Source organism: Girardinichthys multiradiatus, chromosome 24, assembly GCF_021462225.1.
Source record: "Girardinichthys multiradiatus isolate DD_20200921_A chromosome 24, DD_fGirMul_XY1, whole genome shotgun sequence".
NCBI classification, from domain to species: Eukaryota; Metazoa; Chordata; class Actinopteri; order Cyprinodontiformes; family Goodeidae; genus Girardinichthys; species Girardinichthys multiradiatus.
Genome location: NC_061816.1, coordinates 17,396,869 through 17,424,782, shown reverse-complemented (window position 1 = coordinate 17,424,782; position 27,914 = coordinate 17,396,869). Strand labels below are relative to the sequence as shown.

At 42.0% G+C, this 27,914-nt stretch overlaps 2 protein-coding genes across 3 annotated transcripts in view; both read right to left on the bottom strand.

Moving 5' to 3' along the window:
• Positions 1-4,955, bottom strand: part of LOC124861573 (vang-like protein 1) — a 56,128-nt gene extending 51,173 nt beyond the window's left edge. Inside the window, exon 1 of the mRNA XM_047355406.1 lies at positions 4,858-4,955. The gene's annotated coding sequence lies outside the window, so the exon portion shown is untranslated. The remainder of the gene's footprint in view (positions 1-4,857) is intronic.
• Positions 4,956-10,083: 5,128 nt separating this feature from the next.
• On the bottom strand, positions 10,084-14,993 carry nhlh2 (nescient helix loop helix 2). Of its 2 annotated transcripts, none has more exons than XM_047354837.1 (2): positions 14,297-14,993; positions 10,084-13,121 (listed from the first exon to the last, which is right to left on the bottom strand). In XM_047354837.1, exon 2 carries the CDS (start codon positions 13,081-13,083, stop codon positions 12,709-12,711), a length of 375 nt encoding a protein of 124 aa, XP_047210793.1. In that variant the 5' UTR covers positions 13,084-13,121; positions 14,297-14,993; the 3' UTR covers positions 10,084-12,708. The 2 variants fall into 2 exon arrangements, with proteins under 2 accessions (XP_047210793.1, XP_047210792.1); XM_047354836.1 differs by having other exon boundaries at positions 14,311-14,986.
• Positions 14,994-27,914: the final 12,921 nt, after the last annotated feature.

The window sequence follows — 27,914 nt, the reverse complement described above, 5'->3', positions numbered from 1 at the left end:
CATCAAAGCTAGACATCTGGCATACAGATAGATGTTTCCCTTTTATTTATTAAATTATTCCTCAAACTTTTATATAAAAACATTTTATTTGTGTATTTTTACAGAAAGAAGACGATAACATGAGAGCCCTCTGCCTCCATTCAAATCGATTAGCTGTAGTGAAAGCCCTGTAATCTCGTTAGCAGCTGAATGGAAGCGCGAGGCTCCAAGGCACGAGCGACGTCCGACCAGCAGCAGAGGCAGCGGCGCGTGCTGTCACTTTTCACGTTCCATTCAAAGCGGGAAGCGCACGCAGATGGCTCGTGTTGAGATAGCGAGGCGCCCCCAGCCCCCCTCCCCCGTCCGTCCTCCGGAGATCAATTCGATTTGGTGTCCGGAAGATGGATGGGTCCCCCCTCAACGACGTGCAGTTTATGAGTTTAGCGGGGTTTTTGGGTAAATAGGGGAGAAAAATGGATGCGTGAGAAATGAAGACGAAGTGGGAAGAGATGGAGTTTATGAGACCCCACGCATACATGCAGAGGTAGACAGAGGGAAGGGGGCCTACAACAGGATAAATATAAGTTTTCACACGAAGTTCCCAGCTTACAGCGTGCATTTGAGATTTCCATAGTTAGATGTTCTTAAAAATGTTTCTCAAAAAGTCTGACTGTGTGATTGAGTTAAAATTGGACTTATGTCACTTGTTAAATATACTTTAAAGTTAAATAAACGATTAAAAAAAAAAAAAGTCACAGACTAACACAGGTGGTTTACTTAGACAAAAAGAATAACCATAAAGCTAATGTGGATTACCAGCAGAAATACTGGACAGGGCTATTGACACACCCCTGTTGTTAAAGAAACATAACTAAAAAAGCCGCAATAACCTGGTTGTATAAGTGTGTACATCCTTAAACTAAAACTTTGCTGAAGCAACTTTTGATTCAATTTCAGCATCCAGTCTTTTTGAGTCCACATCTGCCATCAATTATGGAGAATCTGACAAATCTGATAAAGTTCAGCTGCATCCTTATTCTTGTTTGCAGTGAGATTACAAAGAATCAAGATAATCTTATTGCACCACGGTATTAGGGAGAAGAAGAATAGAAAAATATGAACCACAGTAACAAAAACTGAATGGAAACTGGTGAGGGAGGACGCCAAGAGTCTGACAGCAACAATGAACGAGCTACAGCAAATTCCAGCAAGTACTGCTGGTATTCCACATAATCCATCTCCCATATGTTCCCTATGTCTAGAGTAAGGCGCAAGGTTGTGAGACAGAAGCTTCTTTCAAACAAAACATCCAAGCCTGACCCAAAACCCTGTAGAATCAGCACTGAACATCACCGAAAGAACACCATGCTCACTGGGAAACATGGTGGGGGCAGCATCATGGTCTGGGGTTATTTTTTCTCAGATGGAACTGGGTTTTGTCAAGGTGGATGCAGTTGTGAACAGGTCCAAATAGCGGTCAGTTTGGACCACAAAAACTTTAAAGTGTCTGCTAGAAAGCTGGAGATGAAGGATTGAGTGTCCTTGGACTCATTATAAGTGAGTCCATGCATACATCCAATTCAACAAAAGAATAAAAGAGCAAAAGAATGCCCTCACATGAAAAAAATTCAAGATTTAGAATGACTTAGACAGAGTCCAGAAGAACATCTGACAAACTGTGTGGTCACCTGAACAGCTGGATGGTCTTTTCAGGGTCTGTAAATGGAGATACAGAGCCTGAGTGGCCAGAGGGTCCAGGAGGGAAACCCAGACATCCATCTCCCCTTTGACACACTCCACCACATTCTGGGGGATAATGACACATGCCCAACTTAATTTTAAAACACAATTTTAAATAGTTGGGAATTTAATTAAATTCTGTCTGGTGAAGGGGAAGGTGTAAAAGGAACAACTAAGGGCTCTAAGATGTTTATAAGCAGCATGATTCTTTCATAACTGACTTGATACAAAGGACAGAAAGATTGAATAAGCTATCACTGTATAGTTTTAACTAAGATTCTTGGTTTTATTTTTTCCCCCCATCAACCTGCCTGGGGCTGCAGATAAAAAATAAGTGAGTTACTTTTACCTTGATGTCATCATCTTATAAACAGATCGTCTGAAAATTAAATGTCAGTGCTGTAAGAGTGCCCCCAACTGGCCAGATAATTAAGAGCTGTTTTCCTCCGGAAAATAGGGCAAGTATTCAGTTTCAAGCATTCAGCATGCTGAGTTGAGAGAATCTTCATCAGTGCCAGCAGATTAGTGTAATGTGAAACTAGCTAACGTTTTTGATGTTTCGGATATTTGAGTTCCACACATGCAGTATACTGCATGTTATAGCTGGCTTAGTGTGTAACCAAATTGTTTACTATATTAACATGATGCAGGAGCGTTATTTTCCAATGGTGTTGTGTCTTCCTATGCCATTTCAATTGTAGATATGTACTAGTGTAACAAGGGTGCAATGGTTTACCTATTATTGAACATCTACAAATTCATTTGCTAGATTAAAATTTGTGTAATTTTAATGGTTAATATTTAAAGATGAAGTTTTTATAGTGCAGGAATACATTTTGAAACAGCTCTTCCTTTGTGATTCACTAATTCTGGATCTGCATCCAGGCTTGATGTGTGTTGTCCTCTGGGACTGAAGAAAAGGGACAGCAGGATGCTGAATAAACTCCCCTCCTGACTCATGGTGACTCGTATCCAGTGGGACTTCCACGACAAAGGCCCAGCAATTGGATAAAAAAAAATCTTAACCAAATTGAAACCTAATGAATATCTCTGTTTTAACTCTACTCTCCAGATTGGGCCATGTGCCGCACACACCTTATGACAGACCCTGCAATACAGATGGTCAGAGCGTGAGGCTGAACGAGAGGGGGACCATCCGCGGCTGCTGACGCATTGTGGGGGGATGTCTTCTTCAATGCAGCACTTAATGAGAACAGACTGACTCTTTCTCCCCAGCACCTCCTCTTCCTCTACGATTCCCCCACTTCTTCCCTCCTCTACCCATTTCCATCTGTTTGGAGACAAAGGGCCACGAGCCAGCTCGAGCCCCGGGACCCTGCTGGTGAAGTAGGCAGGGATAATACGGCCCATCCCGGGGGCTGCATTTCAACACATGGACCTGGCTTTGTACTTCTGCAGCACGAGAACCCTTCAAACTGCACAAACACACACCAGGACGTGCATGCTTCACTTGCTCTCCCAGACACACACAGACAGGAGAGAATAGCAGGGAAACAGAGTTGCAATATTGACGGGGGACTTCTAGCCTGGTACACGGGCGCTTCCATAATACCCAGCGACACAGAGAATAAAGGAGAGGGCGAAAAAATGAGGCAGCACAAAAAGCCCCAAATGATGTTGCTCGTAGTGCGAACATATGGCTGTTTGTTGTCATACTCTTTCTCCCTGTCCAATTTACACAGAGCACTCAGGATCAAATGAGTGTGGATCAATGTGTGGGCGCTCTCCTCCAAGCTTTGAGTGGGCCTGTACCTGAATGATTATGAGGAGAAGGATGTCCAAATGCTGCTAATGGCCAACGTATAATCCCCTGCTGTCTGCACACACCTCCTGACATATGGTCACTCCTCGGCCTCCACCATTACATAAGCCACACCGTGCAGACTGGGGTGTGGGGGGGGGGGGGGGGGGGGGGGGGGGATGCTACTTTCTCACACACAAACATACACACACACAGGCATGGAGGGGCCACACTGTCAGCCAGGCTGTTCAGTGCCCTCAGCGCTTTGGGCTTCGCCTGTCACTTTTCTTTCTGAGGGGCTTTCTAAAGAATAAATTGAAGAGTACCGATGCTACGGAAGCTTCTGGGATGAACAGCACAAATGACCTGGTGGTGCTCCGTCGCAGCGTACAGATGGACCCCTCCATTCAATAAGCTTTAGCAGAAGTCTGTCTCCCCACTATGCCAGAATATCGGAGCTTGTTTTGTGTTCTGAAGCGGGCAATCTGTTGATACAAAATACTGGTTTTTCTTTTCCTTCATGTTTTCCTTGCCTTTGACAGAAGCGTCGATGGAACCGACTAAAATACTGAGCCTGTCAGGTTTGAATAACGGGGCCTGTAAAATCAGATTAATACTAATTTAACAGACGGGCACAAAAACATGAGGCAGGAGGTTAATAAGGATGATAATGGAAGCAATGAGAAATGATAACCCCCCCCCCCCCCCCCATGCATATCTAGAGACCAGGGATGGACTGGGACAAAAAGAATCCACCCTGGACTTTTTCTTGGATAGGCCCACTTCCCAGATGCAGACTAACAGCCACCGAAAAGGTTGCCCTGATATTTGCTTAGACCACAACATGCATGCAAGTATATAAGAAAAACTTTCTGCCCCCACCTTCTCTGAAGAGAAAATAAAACAATTAATACAATTAACTAATCAATTAATAGTAACTAGTAATAGTTTATTTCTTTATAGAATGTTTTTATCTATTTAGTTAGTTTTACATGCAAGATTGAATACTTTAAATCTGACAGCACTGAACATGATATTTTACACTTCATCGTCATCATAACCAGAGATGATTAGGCAATTTTAACCAATAATGTTTGAGACTCTTCTCTTGTAACTTCCACTCCACCTTCTTCGTTCTTCGCTCATCACTACTCTGACTAGAAAAACGGTTCTCTATTCTTTGGTAGTTTTGACGACAAACTTTTATTTTTTTCAGCCACAAAATAATAGTTAACAGGAACGGGGATGCTTCGTTAATGGGTCAAAGGTGCTACTTGCTTCTTGATTAACTCCCTAACAGAAATAGACCCTCGTCAAACTGAAACATGTATCAGCTCCCAGCATAACATGTCACAGTTCTAGTTCCTGTAACTTACTATAAGTCAGTTCTCAGTCAGACGTCAGGTTGTACAGCTAGCTTTAGCATCTCTCATGTCGCTCTGGTTCCACCTGTACCTGCACGTGCACATACATTATCTCTGACTCACGTGCGGATTCTCGGCTGCTCTGCTCTTAAAGGGGCCGCGTCCCCTGCTGCTGCAGGGTGTTAGAGGCGCCCAGTGTAACTTTTTGCTGTGAACCAGGCTCCCGGCCCTAGACTGGTCGGCGGTTCTGGACTCGAATGGACAGATTAACATTTTGCTCATTTGGTTAGATTGGATGAGTGCTTGTGAATTAATAAATATGCTTTTATCTGAACCACTCCACTGAAGCTCTGAATGTGCTTATGGTTGTAGTCTTTCTAGTAGGTGAACTTCAGATCCACTCTCAAGGCTTTTACAGCCTCTAACAGGTTTTTAGCAACCACACAGCATGATGGTGCCACCACCCCTTTCATCTGGGGATCAGGTGTGTTCAGGTTGATGTGTTTTTCATGCACACCAAACAGTTAAACTTTGGTTTCATCCAACATCTAAAGTGTGTTCTTCACGTTTTCTGTGCGACACAACTTGGGCCAAACTGCATGCAGGATGTCTTGTAACTATCTTCTTGCGATTTTTCCATAATGGCCAGATTTGTGGAGTACAAGACTAGTAGTTGTTTACTCAACATATCTTCTGACCTGAACAGAGTTTCACTGAATAAAATTTCAGCCTGTCAATTATGACTTTTGACCTATGTGCAAAAGTAAAATAAAACAAGTTTGACCACTCATTCTTAATATGGGTCCTAGGAGAAAGGACTGCAGCAAACATGAATAAATTACTAAACAAAAAACTACAAAAATATTTGGAAAACATATAGATCAGTGTAATACCTTATAAAATGAAATGCAGCCTGTCCCTTTTGCAACTGGCAACGTGCAGGGGAATGAAATATGCATGGAATACAACGGTAAAAATCCAAGAAAAGCCTTCTGACCATCACTGTCCCTAAAACATCTCAGATATCTTGGCTGTTTTGCTTAAGCAACCTCTCCAAGTATTTAAAGTCCCCACCCCTTTCCCCTGACAAAGATGTTCCAAATATTCCAGCAGGATTTATGCATATCTCTGCACACATCACAGTTATACAGTACTTTGTGTTGGTCTAATATATAAAATCCCATTAAATTTATTGATGTCTCTTGTTTTTACATGACAAAATGACTGTTGTCTAGACTGCTTCTTTCTACAATGTGACAAACCATAACAGAACTATAGACCTGTTAAAGTAATAAGTGTATTTCATTCAGAACAGGTGAACGCAATTTTGTACTTTGTAAAACTTTACATGTATTAACTTAAGCAACATTAACAGTAATTTAAAAAAATGTACTTCTGCATAGCTAAAAGTAAAACCATTCAATCCCCTTTTTAGCTTTTATGTAACATTCATTAGCTAATCCCTATCTTCATGCCACCTTTGCAGTCATATTTCCTGCTGATATTTTATGGTCAGATTTGAGAGGATCTGTTGACTTGAAGCATCGTAAGAGTGAAAAGGAAATTAAATGCAAAATGAAGTGGAACACTGGAAAATGTTGTATGCTTGCAAATTATGGTCTAAATATGTACTCAAATGTAGGACTCTTTGGGGCGACACATTAAACTTAGTTGACTTACCATACAGCCATATTGTCAGCTAAAGTTAGCTTCCAATAGCTTATGGTCATATCAAAACAGAAACTAGCTAGTTATCATTTCCAAAAGGCTAACGTTGTGCTCTGTTTGCCTAAGGAGTTATAACTTGGGTCTGAGAGTGATGTCAAACTAGCTTAACTGTGTTCCATTTGTAATAGAGGAAAACTTGTGGGATTTGCTGATTGTGCTAAGTTACCAGGCTGGCTTCTGTTAGCGATATAAGACAGTTGGGAATTCTGATTATGTGTCTTATTTCAGTTGACTTTTCAAACTTTGAATGCAAATGGAAAACACTATTGCCACCAGTACTGGGCACATTTAAAACTCCTAAATCCATCATTTAAAATAAAACAAGCGTTTCTTGTATTTTTGGAAGGTCATATTGTTTTGCTGATTTATTTTTAACACTGCTGTCCTGCTAATGCTCACAACAGGCGTTGCAACAGATGAAGGTAAAAGACAAAAAAAGCCAGCAAAATGAGTCACAAAATGACAGATGGAAGATCACAAAACAAAAGCCAGGACTGCAGACAATTACGGAGATGGTGGGGTTTGCATTGGAACTTTGCCCTATTTAATCTGCTACCCCTAAGTAAAGTTCAACACAACAAAGAAGTTGTGATACATCTCAGAAGTCAGATGTATCATAGTCTCAGTATAAATGTGTGAAATCTGTGAAGGCCTCAGAGCTTTGTTAGAGAACATTAGTGATAAAACTGTATCATGAAGGCTAAAGAACACAGCAGACAGGTCAGAAAAAAGATGTGGAGTAGTTTAAGGCAGAGTTAGATAATAAAAAAAACAATATCTCAACGTTTAAACGTCTTACAGAGCATTGTTCAATCTATCATCTGAAAGGTGAAATAGCTCAGTACAACTTCAGAGCTAATGAGACCTAAAAACTAAACAAGTTGTCTGCAACCTGTGGCTCTGGAACCCCATGTGGCTTTTAGGCCCATCACATTGATTCCTAATAAGCTTGGTCAGTAATGTTGTAGAACGGAGCACGGCTTTGTTACATAAAGGGAAAAAGAATGGCTTTAATATATTATGTGCAAAGAATTTCATCCAGGGGATCCCTATAGTGGCACAAAGAATATGATTTGGTTCTGATTACTGATTTTTAATGTGTGTCATTAGGCTGAAAACAAAGTCCTTTTTTGTTATTCTCTCATTGTATATAGCATGCTAAATATTTATATATATCTGTATCTCTATATATATATATCTATATATGCATAGATATATATAGACATATATATAGACATATATATATAGATTTTGGGTTTTTTGGTTTAAGTGTGAAATTGTCCAATTTTATATCGTAATTATTGTAAAAACTTGAAAAGCACTGTAGAAGTTTTAGTACCCTGACCTAATCTGACAAATTGGACAAGGAGAGCATTACTCAGAGTGGAAGGATGGAGTTTAAATCAGCATCAACATATTTTGTTATATAATGCATTCTGTTCCAATAAGGCGGCCTGTGGAATTTCCATGGCTGAGGGTTTAGTTCCTACTGGGCCACCCATGCCTCACAAAAAAGGTTGACTGCTGATAATCTGATGTGGTTTGGATAAAACCATTCACACATCTCTTTCAGTCTAACTCAGCTACAAGCATTTCTGGCACAATCAGTAAGAATAGGTGGGCACATATCTTACAAATTATTATAAATATTTGGATCTTTTCTCCTCACACCATTGGCAATATTACATCTCCTGCTCACTCTCTCATCATTTCCATCTCTCCATCCCTTCTTCCTCGCCGTGTTTCCCACGGGAGGTGCCAGACGGCCAGTAATTTGGTTGTCTTGGCTCGTCTGGAGTAACACCTGCCCCCTCTCTGGGGAGGCAGAGAGCCTTTCAGCCAGGAGCATATATATATGTAGCCTACCACTGCCTTTAGCTGCTGACCACTGAGTGTGTGTTTCAGTGTGTTTGTGTGTGAAAGAGTGAGAATGACTTCTCTTTCTTGCTGTGAATGTGTGTTTGAACATTAGAGTGAACAAGGGGTAATGTCTGATAAGTGTGCAAAACTGTGATGCACTTATTCCACCTTTCAACATGTGTTTGTACAGCATGCTGAACGTAAATGTGCTGGACCTGACTTTAAAAAGGCTTTATTTTTTCAATGAATGGATGTTTCATAAACTCTGTGTTTTAAAAGCTTTAGATTAAGTGTGTTATTAGTTCAATATTTGTTTATATAACCGAAACGCAACTATTTGAAAACGATGTCATAGTACCACCTTGAACCAAACCCTCAACCTCATCAATTATCAAACTCGGTTCATAATCTTAAATACAGTTTCACCTGATAGAACCTCTCAGACAATATGTGGGCTGAAAATGATCAAAATAACCACAGTGAGACCCATTACCCACAGCTATAGAAACAGTGGTGAACCTTCCCAGGAGTGTCCGGCCTAAAAAACAAACTCTAGGAATACGTCCACAACTCATCCAGGAGGTCACATAAAGCCCAGAAGACCATCTAAAGTGCACAGCTCTCACTAGCCTCAGTTACAGTCTGTGTTAATGATTCAAGAAGAAGAGTGAAAATGGTACCCATAGACCAAGATAAAATTCCCTGCTGTTTAAAAAGAATAGAAAGGTCCATCTAACATCTTACAAAAAACATTGATGATCCTGAAGACTTTTAGGAAAATGTTCAGTGAAACTGACATACCAACAGTCTGGGGCTACTTTTCTTCTTCACCACCTATATAACTTGCTGTAATTTTCCATTAATTTTCCTCTCAACCAGAAGAACCTAAAGTAGAATGTCCGGCCATTGGTTTGTGACTGTATACTCGAGCACACTTGGGTTATGAAGCAGGACAATGGCAAGCGTTTAATGATAAACATGGTACATTTTCCAGCCCGAAGGTGTTGCTCAGTATGTCAGGACCTCAAAAGTGAACAAAAATGCTGCCAAAACCCAATACTTTATGCCAGCCAGACTTGGGTCTCATAAATAGGTCTTTATGTAACAAGCATGCAGCATAAAAATAAAAAGTACTGTCTGAAAACTGGACAAAACTTTGTGACATGCAAAGAAGGCGTTTATAATACCACTTGCTGGTGTAAAATAATGTTCTAATAAGGTTTTTTTTTTTTATGGCATCCTGACTTACTAAATTTGGATTTTTACTACATTTCTTTGCCAGAAGGGTTGGGATGCTGATTTCTCACTAATGGCTTGCCATATTGCATTGTGGTCTCTGCTAGCATGAACATGACAATCCTTCAGTGTAATCAAGTGAGCTAACTGATGGTGTTAGCTTATTTTTTCAATGGAGTCATGCTGCCAGAACCTAATACTTTATGCCAGCCGGACCTGGGTCTCATAAACAGGTCTTTATGTAACAAGCGTGCAGCATAAAAATAAAAAGTACTGTTTGATAACTGGACAAAACTTTGTGACGTGCAAAGGACATGACAATCCTTTAGTGCAATCAAGTGAGCTTATGTTTTCAATGGAGTCAGCTCATAAACTGAAATGATGTTTTAACCATTCGTAAATAGGAAAAATGAGTCTTTTTTTGTATCTGTTTTTAATTAAAAATAACACCGGAAAATATGAAAAAAGTCTGTCCATTAGAAACCAGCTGTCACACAATAACTCTACTAAAAATCTGCATAAAGCAACAAGTAGCCTACACAACCCTGAAGAGACAAAAAAAATCTTTGGATAGAGGATATGTTTTTTTTTCTCCTTTCGCTATAAAATTACTTATTGGAATTTCCAGGATACAATGATGAGACAAATAAATAAATGTATTCTAAAATAAGAACCTAACATCATCACATCGAAGAGAATAAATTCAGACTTTGTTTTTGGTCACAGCAAAAGAAGAGGTTTCATTCTTAAAATCACAATATAACCCCTTGTTGTCATGAACTGACAGAAAAACTAGGCTAATCTGAAACGATGTTTGGCGACGTCCCAACATAACATTTTAGGGAAGCAAATACCTACGGGGGCCAGGGAGTCCCACAGTTCAAGTGCTCATCGTTGCTATTGATCGACAACAGACATTATCAAAGCAAAACAAAGAGACATCAAACATACATTAAAAGCAAACAGGCGATGCAGTGGATTAACAGAAAGTGCCATATTTCTTTTTTTTAAAAACAGGAAAACACCATCACTTTCCACGTTCAATTTCACAGCCTAAAAATATATTGAAGCAACAAATACATTTATACAGAAAAAAAGATCTATGTTATCAGCATAAATAAATTAGCAATAATATTAACACATTTAAATAAATAAATAAATACACTTTAAAAATGATTAAGGTCACAATTTCTCATGTCATAAGTAGCACTTGACGCATTGAATCTTTTTTTTTTCCTTTATGGAAAACATCCTCTAAACTATAAGATCTAAAGCAGCTATCTTGTTTACATCCCTTCATTTTGAAAACCTCTATGCCAGGTTTTTTGTTAAACCTCAGCCCCACACAGTGAAAGAAAAGTAAACGTTCACTGTAAAAAAAGAATTTCAGAGTGGATTAAAGATTAGCTATTAAAATTACTTAAAGTTTAAATAAACAGTTTAGTTTGTGAATGTGATGTGTAATATTGCTTACATTCTTTTTCAAGCAGGAATATAAAATTGTGTCCAAATTAAGCTAGTTTAGCAACAGCGCTAATGCTAAAGTCAAACTTGCTAGCAAGCTGAGCTTCCCAACCCAGAGGCAGTTGTGGTTTTCAGGGAAGAGACAGGCCACTATGTTGATGTAGATTTAAAAGGTTTTTTCCTATTTCAGCAATTTTACGCCTTAAACACAAACCAGAGCCCAATTTTTGGTTTATTTTTAATATGGAGGACAAACCAGATGAGCAAAATGATCTTAGAATTTAACTGACATAGCAGAGTAATCATTTAAAAAATGAATTATAATCTGGTTTATTTAAGTGTCTTTTAGCTGTTAAACATAATTTTCAAGAAATATTGTTAAAAATCTATTCACAATAAGAATGCAAATTGTTGCACCAATTTTGTTTGTTAAATTCTGATGTTTTGTTTTGTGAGTAAGAAATGATTATGATTATTGTGTTTGATTGTATTTTTAGGCAAGAATACAGGCCTATTTATTTGCTCGGGAAGAATCATGGTATATGCACGTATTTTTTCATACATCCAGAGCTTAAAAGGCCTAAATAATAACCAGCTCTGGGCTCACCCTAACTCATCAAACTGCTTTATGTGAAAATCTGAGAAGATAAAGTAGTTTTATTTAACTGGTTTTTGTAACATTTCTGAAATTGAAAAAGAAAAAGATGCGGGAAAAAAGCAAGGTTGTCATAGGTGATTGATTCAATTTAACACCTCCCATTACTAGAAAACTGTCAAATGCTCATACGTGCAGCTTAGAAAAAGGCCAGTGGAGGTTATTTTAGATTGTAAAATTTCCTACCTTGTCTTAAAAATGACACAATAAAAATGTATTTTAGAGGGTATTACTAATATTTAAATCCAGTATATTCATTTGCAAATGTAATGCTTAATAAGTATTACTTCCTAACATTAATAATTTTTGTAACATTATGAATATCACTGTTTAGCTGGTATCCGTTCTTATTCATCCTGCGTGGTGAACAGTAAGGCTATTATGGGTTGTTTAAAATCGTAAGATTTATGGTCGAGAAATGAATTTATTTTATATTTATTAAGTTTATACTTAACAGTGTTAATGCTGACATCAAACTTGCTAGCAAGCTGAACTTTTTAACCCTGAGGCGGCCGTTGCCACAGAACAGCACATCTTCTCTGTGGCTGTCAGGGAAAAGGTTTCCATGCCACCATGTTACTTTTAGTTTCTTTTTAACATGGTGGACAAACCACATGAGCAAAATGAATTGATTGATTTGTTAGAATTTCAGTAATTTAGTTTTAAACATGTTTTGGAAAGTAACTAATGTTCTTTTAGCTGTTAAACTTGAACATAATTTAGACTCAAAACATATGATACATTTACCCAACTAAAGTGTATGTACATTTTTACTCCAATTTTATTGGTTGAATTATAAGTTAGTTTTTTACAGTGTAGCTTGTCTGCCCAAAGAATCAGCTGTGAAAGGCTTAAAAAATACTGCGCGTTCTGTAAAAATCTCCCACACCAGTCCTCCCAGTCCCCCAATCCTGTCCCACTCAGACATCCAACACGTGGTTCAGGTACGAGATGTAACATATAGCCAGTCTGAGGATCTCGATCTTGGAGAGTTTCTTGTCCGGGGGCAACGTGGGCAACAACTTGCGCAGCTCCGCGAAGGCCACGTTGAACGCCTCCACCCGAATCCGCTCCCGGGTGGCGTGCGCGGAGCGGTACTTGGCCGTGGCCCTCCGCCGCCTCCTCTTCTCCTCCCTGCTCAGCGGCTGCTCGGCTTTGCACTTGGACCGCTGCTCCTCGCCCTCGGTCGGTTCGTCTGAGGTGCAGCCGGCCGACTTGAGGCCGTTGAGCATCGTCTCTGGGTCGGACTGGGTCCAGGAGATGTCCGCCTCAGCCTGATCCGGACTCAGCATCATTTTTACACTCTGAGTGCGGGCGTTTCCTCCTCAAAAACCTGGAGAAAAAAAAGACTTTTTATAAATATAAAAAAATATAACCACATGCATGAGATTAAATCAGGTTAATAAAAGATTTAACTAGCAGTGGGCCCCCAGCAGGCCTCCGTGCATTAATATCAAAAACCACTTAAATAATATATAGCTTCAAATTAGTGCAATGCTTTTCAATTCCATGTAGATTATTAGCCTTTATTTTAAAAACCAAACAGTATGTTATTGAAGCAGAACATTTACTAAGCTGACATTTTTATATTATTCATCTCAGAAAAGTTATAATAAGCACCAAGCACTGGGCATCAGTGGATATGTTTATATGTCTGTTTAAGGCTTGCCAGTTATTGTCTTTTTATGCCTCAGGAAATGTTGAACATATATATCGTTTAGTTCAGAGGTCCGTCCAAATCTAAACAGTTTCACAGTCAAGCTTGTTTAACCAATATGATCAACCTGAACCACGTTCCAGTCACTAATCAACGTCTTTTGACTCAACTTTAACTTTTTGATCCCAATTTTGCAATGTTTAAACAGAGGGGAACGTTTTTTTACATCGATTGAATGGAAATTTGTACAGAGGGCGAGCTTTGAATATGTTCTCTCATCCTCTTTAAAAATAATCAAAAGTTTTATAAACAGAAAAAATATATTTTTTAAAGAAATACAGAAAAAGATATAATAAATCTAATTAAAACATAATAAATTCTTATATTTAGTAGACAAAACTATTTTACTTAATTAAGGTTAGTTAAGCCAAATATTTAAGTGAAGTTAACTTTGGTTTAAAAATAAAAAAAATACGTATTTTTGATTTGTTTTTTAAAACTGGATTCAACTTGTGTTCATTTTTTTGAGAAGCGGGCCATTTTTCCCTCTGAATTAACATAATCAGAATTGGCCATCTGTCATAGTGTGATGAACACATCTGCTGAGCTTAGGCTGGAGTGACTTGACAGCACATTTGATGGCAAAATAAACTAATAAACAAAACACTTTAAATAAAGTAGAACGAAATGAAGTGTTGACATAAGTTGGTAATAAAATTGCAGGAGTGGTCTTACTAAAATAAAAATGGGAAAAATAACAAAACCAAAATAAAACAAAAAAAAATGTAAACTGATTTTGATGTTATTTTATAAAGATGACAAAGTAAGATTTCTCTTTCAAAGAGATTCACCTTTTTTTTCTTACCTTGAAAAAGAGTTGGGAGGCAAATTCTTTCTTCTTTTAATTAACCCAACTCCCAATTAACTCATATTCCACGAGCCGAGCAAGCATCTGATGTCAAAGAGGTGTGCACCCAGGCTCAAGGAAATGGGGAACAAATGCAGAGAAAGTACTTTTTTCACTTTTTCCTGCTGGAAACTTGCAACATGAGCATCACAGAAAGCATAGAAAATATATATGATGGAAAACAGACTGAAGCCAGAAGTCTTCCTGAGATTGGTTCAGGAAATCTGCAGAAAAATGTAAAAACAAAAAATTTGTAAAAAGCTGATAGGGATGATGGTAAGAAGGGATCAGCCAGCCCTCCGTTGGATTTCGGCAGTAGAGACAATAGATGAGATGGGCTGATAGAGAGGGCTACTGGTCCATCCGCCTGTGGAAGATGAGGATAAAGAGCCTGAAGATAAGCGACACTCTTCCAGGTCAGGAATCAGGCAGATTGTAGATAAATCCCCCCCCACCTTGTCTCTCCGATTCCTCCTCATCCACCAAGCGTCATGTGAAAGATAAGATCCAAACGATCCCCACTAATAAAGGCTCACTTCATGGACGGAGGGGACGGAATATATTGGAGGAATGGGCATTGTCTAACGCCGCCCCCTCCTTCCAATCCTTCCTTCCCTCCGCCTGCCTCTCCTCCTCCTCCTTCTCTCCTCACGCCCCTTGGCCCTCAAGCGCTCTGCCTCCCATGGGAGTAGTGGGCAAAGAGAAGGCAGAGATGTGTGCATGATAAAGGATCGGAAGATGGGAGGGGGAGAGGGAGAGGGAAAGAGAAAGAAATGCATGTTGTGAGTTTGTGCACGTGTGCGTGTTTTTAGTGAATAGCAATGATTAAAAAATAGAAACAGTTTTGTTTGAGATGCAAGCAGAGAGGGCAATGGGGGGCGTGTTGGTAGGCGATGAAGGAGGGGGTTCACTCAGATCTTAAAAGACCTTTTTATCATGCATGTTGGCTTCATGCTCTACATGTTTTAGTAAAAAAAAAGACATGAAAAGGTAAAGGTCCTGCATGTATAATAACACTGAATAATTATCCACTATATTGTTCATATTAAAGTATCGTTTTATAAGCAGATACCTGTTGTGCCAGTTTAGCAGGTGATTTTCACTAGTTGTGATATTATGCAACAAGAGAACATATTTTTTCCTTTTTTTTGTAATCTTTTATTTTCAGGTGCAAGATGTATGATTCAAATATTTAATAGAAAAGAAAGATAGAAATTAGAAGTTGGGAAGAGTTTATGAGCATCTACACTTACATTTTTATATAATACTGGGATTTTATATGATTGACTAACAGTAGTGAATAGTTTGGAAGCTCACCAAAACCTTTTTTGCATGGATTTGTATTTAGCCTCCCTTTCTCTGATACCCCTAAATAAAATTTGGTTCAATTGCCTAATTATTAAATAAAGTCCAGCTGTGTGCCATGTAATCTCAATATATATCCAGCTGTTCTGTGAAAGCCTTGGTTCTGTTAGAAAACATCAGTGAACAAACAGCATCATGAAGACCAAGGACCACAGCAGATAGGTCAGCAAGAAAACCATTTGAGCTTAGCACATCTGCAAAGCTATCAAAAGATGCCAGTCTAGCTGAGCTGACAGGCTGGGCGAGCATTAATTAGAGAAGCACCCAAGTGGCTAATGATCACTCTGCAAGAGCTACAGATATCCAAAGCTCAGGTTGGAGTTTCAATCGACAGGAAAACTATGGCCTTTAGAGAATAGTGGAAAAAGGAAAGCAACTGTTGAAAGACAGTCATACGCAGTCCAGTATGAATGTTGCCAGAACCCATGTACTGGACACAGCAAACGTGTGGCAGAAGGTGCTCTAGTTAGATGAGACCAAAACTGAAGTTATTTTTCCCTACTTGCAAAATGATAAGTGAGACAAAAAACCTAACATAGCAAAGCATCCTGAACCTGTCATGATTTGAGGGTGTTTTGGGATTTTGTTTGGGTTTTATTTATTCTTATTTCTTGTTTGTGTTGTGGATCCTGCTTTTGTTTATTATTTTACTGATTGTGCTTCAGTTTCTTATGGTTTTCTAGTTTTTGCTCCGTACGTAATGTTTTCTCCCTATTAGTTTGTATCATTGGATTTCTGTTTTGCCCTAGTCACGTTTTATTCTACCTCTGTCAGCATAGCAATCAGCTTCATTCGGTCCACCTGCATCACATAATCAGCCTTCTCGTTTCACCTGCACCATGCTCCATACATACGCCATTATTCTGTTTACCCATCGCGGAAACATCACTACTCCTTGCTGTAATGTGTGCCTGTTTTGTTCCTGCCTTTTTTGTGAGTTATTTGCCTTGCTAAAAAAAAATTCTGCATCCTAATGGTAAGACAAAAAAGGTGGCAGCATTATGCTTTGGGGATATTGTCCGTCAGCGAAAGGGAAGCTGGTCTAAGTTGATGAGATGATAGATTGAGATAAATGCAGAGCAATCCAGGACGAAAATCTGTGCAGAGGCTGCAAAAGAATTAAAACTGGGGTGGAGGTGTACCTACAGGACTGTGACCCTTCACTGATGATATTGTCATATTGTTTAAGGCCGACTTGACCCACATGCGGAAAAACACGATTAAACAAAGAAACGTTTAAGAAAACTTTATTTTCAGGCTCAGGAGCAGGACACAGAAGTAGCAGAGAGACTGCAAGGGAAAACAGACGCAGGTAAGAACCACTACTGAAATTCTCAAATATACTCTATAGAGAAAGCTTACATTGGGTAGGGTTAAGTCCACCAGGGAGAGAGGTTGTGATCCTGGTGAGCGGCGGGCTATGCAATACTGCCGTAGCAGGTGAGTCCTGAGAGTTATGGTGGAGGGTGGACAGGGTTCGCTTGAAGCTGTGAGGACAACGTCAGATCTGGCTGCCAGCGGAACAAAACAAGAATCCAGAGTCGTTAAAAACTGTTGGTAAGTTCCTTCTGATATCTCTCATGAATGAGGCTTGATCAACCTGAGACAAAAACAAATAGTCAAGGTACAAAAACAGAATCTTCTCAGAGAAACAACTCCATGAATTGGCCAGGTTAAATACCACGGAGAGGCAAAACTCTCAGGCATCGAAGTACTGGCTCGCCTCCTTCTTATAGTCCTCCAGCTGATGACACTCATGCGAAACACCTGACCACCCAGAACTCAGCTCCTAACGCCCTTACTGGTGGAAGAGGGTTAGTAGCAGGCAAAAATGACCAGGATCTGACACTGCCTCCCCCTCAACGACCGCCTCCGGGCGGTCTAGACGAACTGGCCTGGGACTACCAGAAGTCCTGAATCAGTCTAGAGTCCAGGATGAAAGACCAGGGAACCCAGAGGCAATCCTCGGGACTGTAACCCTCCCAATCCACTAAGAACTGCCACCCCCTTTCCCGTCGATGGGAGGCCACGATCCGGCGGACTGAGTAGGCCGGGTGGCCTTGGAACTCCCGGGCGGGTGGAGGGGGCACGGCCGGAGGGCAGAGTGTGCTGGACTGGACAGGCTTAATCTGAGATACATGGAACACAGGATGGACCCGGAAACTGGGGGGCAAACGTAGACGTACAGATGAAGGATTAACCACAGAATCAATAACATAAGGACCGATGAACCTGGGAGATAGCTTCCGGGACAGAGACTTGAGCGGAACAGTCCGTGTAGATAACCACACCTGCTGACCCGGGCGATAGGCCGGAGCGGGTATCCGTCGTCTGTTGGCGTAGTGCTTGTTGGCTGCAGCAGACCGCTGCAATGCCTTGGTGGTAGCCTCCCAGATCCGTCTGTATCGCCGGATGTGCTGTCGTACAGAGGTAACAGCAATCTCCTTTTCATCCGCAGGAAACAGCGGCGGTTGAAACCCCAGCGAGACCTCAAATGGGGAAAAACCAGTGGCAGTGGACACATGTGAATTGTGTGAGTATTCAATCCAGGGCAAGTGGTCGCTCCAGTCAGTGGGACTGGAAGATGCCGCGCAGTGTAGAGCTGCCTCCATCTCTTGATTCAGTCTCTCTATCTGGCCATTGGTTTGCAGGTGGTGACCGGAAGTTAGAGAAACATTGGCCCCCAACGCTGCACAGAACTCCTTCCACACCTGGGCGGTGAACTGAGGCCCCTGGTCAGACAGCACGTCCTGGGAAATCCCATGCAAACGGAACACTTGTTTGACCATAAGCTTGGCAGTCTGGAAAGCGGATGGTAATTTTCTGAGGGGTACAAGATGGCGGGCTTTAGAAAATCTGCCCACTATAGTCTTGATAGTTGTCATACCGTGAGAGTTTGGAAGACCAGTGACAAAATCCACGGCAATGTGTGACCAAGGTCGAGGAGGAACATCCAGCGGTTGCAGAAGGCCAGCAGGTGGCCAATTGGATGTCTTATTACGAGCACAGGTTCTACAAGCAAAGACATAGTCCTTAATGTCCCGGTGTAGAGTGGGCCACCAGAAGCGTCTGGTTATAGCAGCGATGGTCCGACTAGCTCCCGGGTGGATGGCAAACCTTGAAGCGTGAAACCAGGTAATGAGCCGGGACCGAACGGCGCTGGGAACATACATCCGATTAGGTGGTCCAGATCCTGGTCAGCAAGGAGGGCCTGCCGCACGCTGAGCTCAATCTCCCAGTTCACGGCTCCAAAAGTGCAGCTAGGAGGCAGGATAGGCGCAGCTAGATTCTCCGTCTCACTGTCGTGACAAGGCATCTGGCTTAGTGTTTCTGGTACCAGGTCTGTAAGAGATCAATAGATTAAAGCGAGAAAAGAATAAAGACCAACGTGATTGTCTGGAATTTAACCGTCTTGCTGACTGGATGTAAGACAAATTTCTGTGGTCTGTCCAGACCAGCACTGGATGTTCAGCGCCCTCCAACCAGTGCCGCCACTCCTCCAGGGCGAGCTTAATAGCCAGGAGCTCTCTGTCACCAACATCCTAGTTCCTCTCCGTCGCAGATAAGCGACGGAAGAAAAAGGCACACGGATGGAGTCTTGCGTCGAGGTCCTGGCGTTGGGAGAGCACCGCTCCCACTCCGGTGTCCGAAGCGTCCACCTCCAGAACAAACTGCTTTGCTGAATCAGGATGAACGAGCACTGGTGCCTGGGTGAACTTGGTCTTCAAAGCGCCGAATGCGTTGTCTGCTTCCGGAGTCCAGATGAACGGCACCTTGGATGACGTCAGGGCTGTGAGGGGACTGGCCGTCTGGCTGTAGTTCAGAATAAACTTCCTATAAAAATTGGCAAAGCCCAGAAACCGTTGTAGCTCCTTCCGAGTAGTTGGAATAGGCCAGTCCTCCACCGCCTTGATCTTGTTGGGGTCGGCGCGAACCTGCCCACCCTCAAGGACGAAGCCCAGGAAGCTGATGGAAGACTGATGGAATTCGCACTTCTCGGCCTTCACGTACAACTGATTCTCCAAAAGGCACTGTAGGACAAGCCGGACGTGCCAGCGATGCTCTGCAGGAGTCTTAGAGTAGACCAAAATGTCATCAAGGTAAACAAAAACGAATAGGTTCAGGAAGTCCCTTAACACATCGTTCACAAGGGCTTGGAATACAGCGGGTGCATTACATAATCCAAATGGCATCACAAGGTACTCAAAATGTCCGAGTGGGGTCTTAAAAGCCGTCTTCCACTCATCTCCCTGGCGGATTCGGACCAAGTGGTAAGCGTTTCTAAGATCAAGCTTAGTAAAAATTGTGGCACCATAAACTGGTTTGAAAGCTGATGAAAGCAGGGGTAAAGGGTATTTGTCTTTGATTGTGATGGCGTTTAGTCCCCTGTAATCTATACATGTGCGGAGAGATCCATCCTTCTTGCCAACAAAAAAAAACCCGGCTCCCAATGGAGAAGAAGATGGACGGATTATCCCTGAGGCTAATGACTCCTTTATATATTTCTCCATTACCAACCTCTGTGGTCCAGAGATCTTATATAAGCGGCTGGTAGGTAATGGAGCTCCCGACAAAAGGTCGATCGCGCAGTCGTAAGGACGGTGCGCTGGGAGAGATTGAGCCCGAGACTTACTAAATACTGATTTTAAGTCATGATACTCACATGGTATTTGAGTAAGATCGGTGGGTTTAACCTCTCTCTCCTTTTCAGGAGTACTATGAGGAACAGCTGAATGGAGACAGGATGACAAACACTGTGTGGACCAAGACTCTACCCGTAACTCAGCCCAGTTCAGATGCGGGTTGTGATGTTGCAACCAAGGAAACCCTAGCACTAGAGAGCTCTGTACCATGGGAAATACAAACAAAGTGATGAGCTCCCTATGATTACCAGATAAAACCAATTCCAAGGGAAGTGTTCTATGGGTTATACTGTGGAGCGTCCGGCCATCTAAGGCTAAGACTTGACGTGGCATGGTTAACGGTTCAGTCTTAATCTGATGATGTTTTACCAGATCTTGATCAATTAAGCTCAATTCACAACCCGAATCTAGAAGGGCGGAAAGAGTTAGGCTCTGTTGATTAAATACTAATGTGGCGGGTAATGTGAAACGTGAGGGCAAGCCAAGATGCTTCTGGTCCACCGGTTGCCCTGTTAAAACCGGCGGACCCAACCTTTTGGCCGAGCCGGACAAGCCAACACAAAATGCTCGGGGGACCCGCAGTAAAAACACTGCCTGGCCTCTTGTCGATGATTCTGCTCATCATCAGACAACCGTGCCCGTCCGAGCTGCATGGGCTCAGACTCAGCCTGACCTGAAGCCTGTACCAGCCGGTTTGGCGTCTGGTGAGTGGTAAAAGATTGCACTCTAGGAAAAAACCGCTCAGCGCGGGTCTGCCTCCTCTCCCGCATACGGGTATCCAACCGGGGGCTAAATCAATGTATTCATCTAGGTTCTGCGGTTCTTCCAATAAAACTAGTTCATCCTTTAAATTCTCCTCTAGAGCTTGAAAAAACATTGACTTCAGGGCGCTGGAATCCCAACCAGACGCAACCGCTAAGGTTCGAAACTCTATGGAGAACTCCGTGAGCGGTTGATTGTGTTGCTTAAGCATACACAATCTATGAGCCACATCAGTCTGACCCATCTCTAGGTCAAAAATGGATCTAAAATCAAACCTAGAATATATAGGATACCTTTGGGGAAAAGACTGTGGGGAACGGTTAAATACTAGGGAGCATTGCAACAAAAACCCACGACAACCTCCCACCTTACCAGAAAACTTCTCCGGGCAAGGGGAAGTGACGTCTCGGCCATGCGGAAGTCGCTGCGTGACAGGAGGCTCCGCAGCGGCCCCCGGTGGTGCTGTAGTTCTGACACTCAGGGCTTGCTGCATGAGTGCCGTCATCTCCCCCAGCTGCTGACTAACCTGTCGCTGTTGTTCGAGGAGCGAACCGAGGGTTGAATCATGCGCCTGGATTATCAGACCCTGTTCCGAAACGGTTCTCCGTAGTTTTTCTGCGGGGTCCGGCTGGCCTGAGTGTTCTGTCATATTTTTTAAGGCCGACTTGACCCACATGCAGAAAAACACGATTAAACAGAGAAACGTTTAAGAAAACTTTATTTTCAAGCTCAGGTGTAGGAAACAGAAGTAGCAGAGAGACTGCAAGGGAAAACAGACGCAGGTAAGAACCACTACTGAAATTCTCAAATATACTCTATAGAGAAAGCTTACATTGGGTAGGGTTATGTCCGCCAGGGAGAGAGGTTGTGATCCTGGTGAGCGGCAGGCTATGCAATACTGCCGTAGCAGGTGAGTCCTGAGAGTTATGGTGGAGGGTGGACAGGGTTCGCTTGAAGCTGTGAGGACAACGTCAGATCTGGCTGCCAGTGGAACAAAACAAGAATCCAGAGTCGTTAAAAACTGTTGGTAAGTTCCTTCTGATATCTCTCATGAACGAGGCTTGATCAACCTGAGACAAAAACAAACAGTCAAGGTACAAAAACAGAATCTTCTCAGAGAAACAACTCCATGAATTGGCCAGGTTAAATACCACGAAGAGGCAAAACACTCAGGCATCGAAGTACTGGCTCGCCTCCTTATAGTCCTCCAGCTGATGACACTCATGCGAAACACCTGACCACCCAGAACTCAGCTCCTAACGCCCTTACTGGTGGAAGAGGGTTAGTAGCAGGCAAAAATGACCAGGATCTGACAGATATTCATCCAGTCTGACTGAGATGGAGCCAAGCAAAGCTGGTAAAGAAATATCCCAACAAACCTGCAGCTGGAATTGCAACAAAAGGTACCTTTAAAACGTATGAACTCAGAAGGGCTGAATAAAATGTATTTTCATTTCAATTCACCGAGTTTATCACATAAACTCTTTGTCAAATAACTGTCTTTTTATCCATGATTTCAACTTTAAACAAAATGCTCCCACTTCTAAAAAACACATTTTTAATATGCAATGTTTTTGAAACAGGGTTTTAATGATGAAAAAGCTCCTCATCTCCTTTCCCCAGCATCCCCATGCCCAGTGGCACCACCAGCATCAGGTCAGGAGGGCATGGTTCCAGAGGAGGAGCAGTGGCCAGCAAGCGTGGGTTACTAGCTGCGCCTAACGAGGTGATTAAAACGATAAGGGGACGTACGGATGACTTGGCGTGGCCCGCAGCCACCGCCATGTTTACTGCCACATCATACACACTCCCAGACAAACACGCTGTGAATGAGAGCAAAGTTCCAACAACGGTGCCAGAAGGACCATATCAATGAAGAAAAGGGAATATATGGATGAGTGTGTGTGTGAGATGATGGAAAGTTCGCCTTGGGCTCCAACTGGGTCCATGTGACACAGAGAGATTCACAGCAGGGTGTATTGGAGACATGTCAAGACCAGGAGACAGAGGCCTCCTGACAGCTGGAGCCCACAGATACACACACAAACACACACACACCCTAATTGCTCCACAGACGCTGAAGTGGAAATGGCCTGTGTTTGGTGGTCTGCATCACCCAGACCCCGCCTCAGTCCGCAAGGCTCTTGGCGAAAGACATGAAGGACACCTCCAAGGCTGTTTTGTTGGTGCCTGCTGCAATTACATCCCACAGCTGATGTTGTGAGTGTGGAGACAGGCAGCGCACTGCAGGGTAGTGGAATCACCAGAGAACAACTAATGGATGTTCTTTAGTCACGGTATTTACTCTTTTCTCAGCCAAATTACATCAACTAAAGTGCCCATCCAGCCTGTTTAAGAAAACGTCCCAGATCATTAATAAAATAACTTGCAGTTTTTCTGCAATAACAATAATATTGGGTTAAAGGACAGACAACACGAGGCGCTGGCTATTCATGATCCAAAGAAAACAGATCATTGCTTTTGGTGACAGACAGTACATCAGGGTTGTCCAAAGTGATTCTGTGTGGCCACCGACCACAATTCAAGAATGGTACATATTTGTCCCGTCAGCACAGGCTGTTGATGGAGATCGATTTCTCTTAAATTAAAGCAAATTGACAATGTTAAATATAACACAAGTATTCATGCTTCTTACTTTGTTTTTAATTTGATAGTAAATAGGACCACAAATATCAACTTTTACTCAGAAGCAGATCTTGGTGCACCCAAATCTGCATTAACGTGATTTATTAAACATTTTGGAAGAAAGAGGGACCCAAATAAAATACAGAACCCTGTCAATATTGTATATTGCATTGTTGAGCACATAAAACAAACATTCACAAATTGTTTTTGTATATTTAAATTAAAAAAAACAAAATCATATTTCTGTGGCCCATGAGCACTTTCAGCTTGATGATTGTGGTTCAAAACACCCCTGTTGTACATTGTAGTGTAACAGTGCACTGGTACTGAGTTGGAAATATCACAAAAACACCCACAGCCCAGAAATGTGATAGTTTTGACCTATGATTCCCCAAATAGCATTTTTGACTTCACTGATTTACACTAATGCCTCAGACTAAAGTGATTTGTATTTGATTATAAACATATATGTTTTTTTATTAATGAATAATCCCAGCCTTACTTTAAAAGCCATTTAAAATGTATAACTGCAACATGAGTAATTGGAAAAGTGTTACAATAAGGCTAATACATTTTTGGTTTTGTTGCAATTTTCCTATAATTCACCAAACTATGTTTGAAAATACACTTAATTTATCTGACAAAGAGAGAATTTAAATTGTTAGATCACCGATGCAGCCTTTATTCACATCCCGGAGTATGACAATGCATAGTTCGCCTCCATAATTATATGTGTGTGTGTGTGTGTGTGTGTGTGTGTGTGTGTACACTCACCGGCCACTTTATTAGGTACACCTTGCTAGTACTGGGTTGGACCCCCTTTTGCCTTCAGAACTGCCTTAATCGTTCGTGGCATAGATTCAACAAGGTACTGGAAACATTCCTCAGAGAGTTTGGTCCATATTGACATGATAGCATCACACAGATGCTGCAGATTTTTCGGCTGCTCATCCATGACGCAGATCTCCCGTTCCACCACATCCCAAAGGTGCTCTATTAGATTGAGATCTGGTGACTGTGGAGGCCATGGATGTATCCATGCTTTTATCTTGTTGACGCCAAATTCTGATCCTACCATCCGAATGTCACAGCAGAAATTGAGACTCATCAGACCAGGCAATGTTTTTCCAATCTTCTATTGTCCAATTTTGATGAGCTTGTGTGAATTGTAGCCTCAGTTTCCTGTTCTTAGCTGACAGGAGTGGCACCAGGTGTGGTCTTCTGCTGCTGTAGCCCATCCGCCTCAAGGTTCAACGTGTTATGCGTTCAGAGATGCTCTTCTTCATGCCTTGGTTGTAACGAGTGGTTATTTGAGTTACTGTTGCCTTTCTATCAGCTTGAAGCAGTCTGGCCATTCTCCTCTGACCTCTGGCATCAACAAGGCATTTGTGCCCACAGAACTGCTGCTCACTGGATATTTTATCTTTTTTGGACCATTCTCTGTAAACCCTAGAGATGGTAGTGTGTGAAATCTCTGGGGGTTTTAGCATGAAACATTTCTTTAAAAAGATCACCCACTGAAAACAAAATTTCGGACAGCCTCCTGTGTCCTCCTACTGTAGTTCCCATAATCAATCAGCACTTGCAGACACACAGGAAGAACAGAGTTTAGTGATTTATAGTTATGATTATTCTTTGCTCGGCTTATATCACCAGCTGAGGCCTAATACTGCAATTAGATTCTCTGGTAATAAGATGCAAATTTCAAAGCCAACTTTTCTTGAAATGGATAAAATTATTTTCCAATCAAAAGGAGCAATTGTTTCAAAAAACTTTTTCTTGCATAGGTGGGCCTCATTTTAAAGAATCTGTCAACAAGAAGTCAGGAAGTGATGTCACTCAGCCGAAGCGTCTGTGATGGAGTCATCTCTCTAATCAGTCAAAGCTCAGCAGACCCCTGCAGCTGTCTGAGTCGCTTGTTACAGCAAAAAAACACCTTGAACCTGTGTGACATGCATCCACCTGTCACCCATCACACACATACACGCTCGGTTTTGAACATTCGCAGGGAGCAGTGGGCTGGAGCTGTGAAATGGGGAGGATTAGTCACTTTGTCAGGAGATGTATGAGGCCTCTCTCAGGTGGACGCCGAGCCACAGGGGGCATCTGCAAGACGGAGAGAGGAGCGAGGACAAATTAGAGGGCTAGAAAGAAAAGACGGAGGAACAAACACTTCAGGTACAAAATGAAGACTGAGTGGGGGAAAAAGGTTACAAAAATGAGACAGAGGAAGAAGCTGTGACTGATCATTTAGCCCCAGAAGCTCAGTATTTGACAGTGCTCTAACTCTTCTCACATTTGCATTACTTACATCACTCAGACACTCGCTCGCACACAGGGAAACACTCTGGGGAGAGTGTGACCGCCAACTTCCCCGTGTGTTGTGTTCCTTTTTTTTCCAGGGTGGCAAAACAGACAGTGGGCCCTGTGTGCGCCTCAGAGAGCGTGTGTGTGGACAGGGAGAGGAAGGGGGTTGTCAGCTCAAGCCTGAACAGGAGGTGTGGGATCCAGAAAGCTGAGGGTCCCATGTGAGAATGTGGCCATCGTTGGCGCTGCCGTGGCAGGCCTCGGTACCATCTGTGCTCCCAGCAGGACGCCCAGCGCGTTCGTCGCCACCCAAACACATATGGACACACAAAGGTGCTTGCTTTCTCTCCCTCCCTCCCTCTTGCGGATGTGCAGCCACACATACAATCTCAGGCAGAAACACACTGGGGACTGCAGAGTGAGAGATGAGAAGAAGGATGATGAGTTTGTTGATTGCGCAGTGAACACATCGCGTCTTGATGATGATGCTGATGTAAGTGCGATGACTTCAGAGGCACCATTAGTCAGCAAACGAGACAGCTGTTATTTGACATTTACACCAAATTGCATGTTTAATTTTCACAGTAAGGACAGAATGGTACTGCTTGGAGCCTAAATGAAAATTAAAAGCTGTTCTATGGCTGCTGCACATCAACTTTAGAAGCTAAAGATGAAATATAAGAAGCTATACAACGTTCATACCCGCTTCCCAAAGAGGAAGCTAACGTTAGCTCCTAGCTAACCTAGCTTTGCCTGAAGATTGAAAATGGTGAAACAACTAAATTGCAGTCTTGATCAAGACATTGCAATGTTTGTAATTTTATTACTGGTTTTACTTCAGAGAAAACAAGCATTAAGGATAGTGTTGTCCTGTAAACACACTGCTCCACTTGAGTCTTAGATCTCTACAGCTCCTCCAGAGCTAACATCTAAACAAAAAACAGCCCTGCTCAGATTGATTGGTGAAAGTGGTACATGGGTCCAACATAAAAAAACCTTGCAACACCCAGAGGTTTCTTACAGGGTTTATACTTGCCGTCTCTGACCTCACAAATGGTGTCTCGCGACAGAAGGACACATCCGAGGGCTGTCATGTCGTTTCAGTTGGTTGGGCACATCCCCATTTTTGTAACTGTCCACATGCAGCAAAGGTGAACATGCCAAACAGTAAGATCAGCAAGGTAGAGTCTCAAAGCACATCTGTTTTTAGAAGAATCTGCATGGTTGAATATAAACACATAGGGAAATGAATGGCTCAAAAGTTAAAATTATGAGGCCAAACTTTATAGTAAGAGTTTTATCAGTAGTGCACCTCCTCTATAGACTCTTGCAGGCATATTTAATTTTTAGTGCCATTTAATGTTTATAGTAGCTACACTGATTGAACTGCTCCTCACTTGAAAATATAAAAGCCAAGAGGGCGTTTGTCATGTCCTAATGCGCTCGAGGCGGTTTTGGACCCTAAACAACAACACTATATGGTGCAGGTCTGACCTGATGACATAGGTGGGAGCTAAAACTCGCCGGAACAATGGAAGTAACAGCTTTGGAGCAAATCACAATAAGACTGAGACAGATTACTGCACTAAGCAAGACTCAAATATTGTGTCCAAGTAAACCAGTTCAGTTCTTCAAAGACAAATCAATCACAATCACTGACTGCAAAACTCACTCAGATATTGAAGAAGCAGAATGTTGAGTTAGTTGTGAACAGAAGATACAAGTTTTCTATTAGATAATACCATCGCCTGCTCCTTTGTGAGGGTCATAGAGTCCTCAACCAGTTCATGACTCCATCTTTTATAGTCTCTACAACACCTGCTTCTTGACAATTTTTTA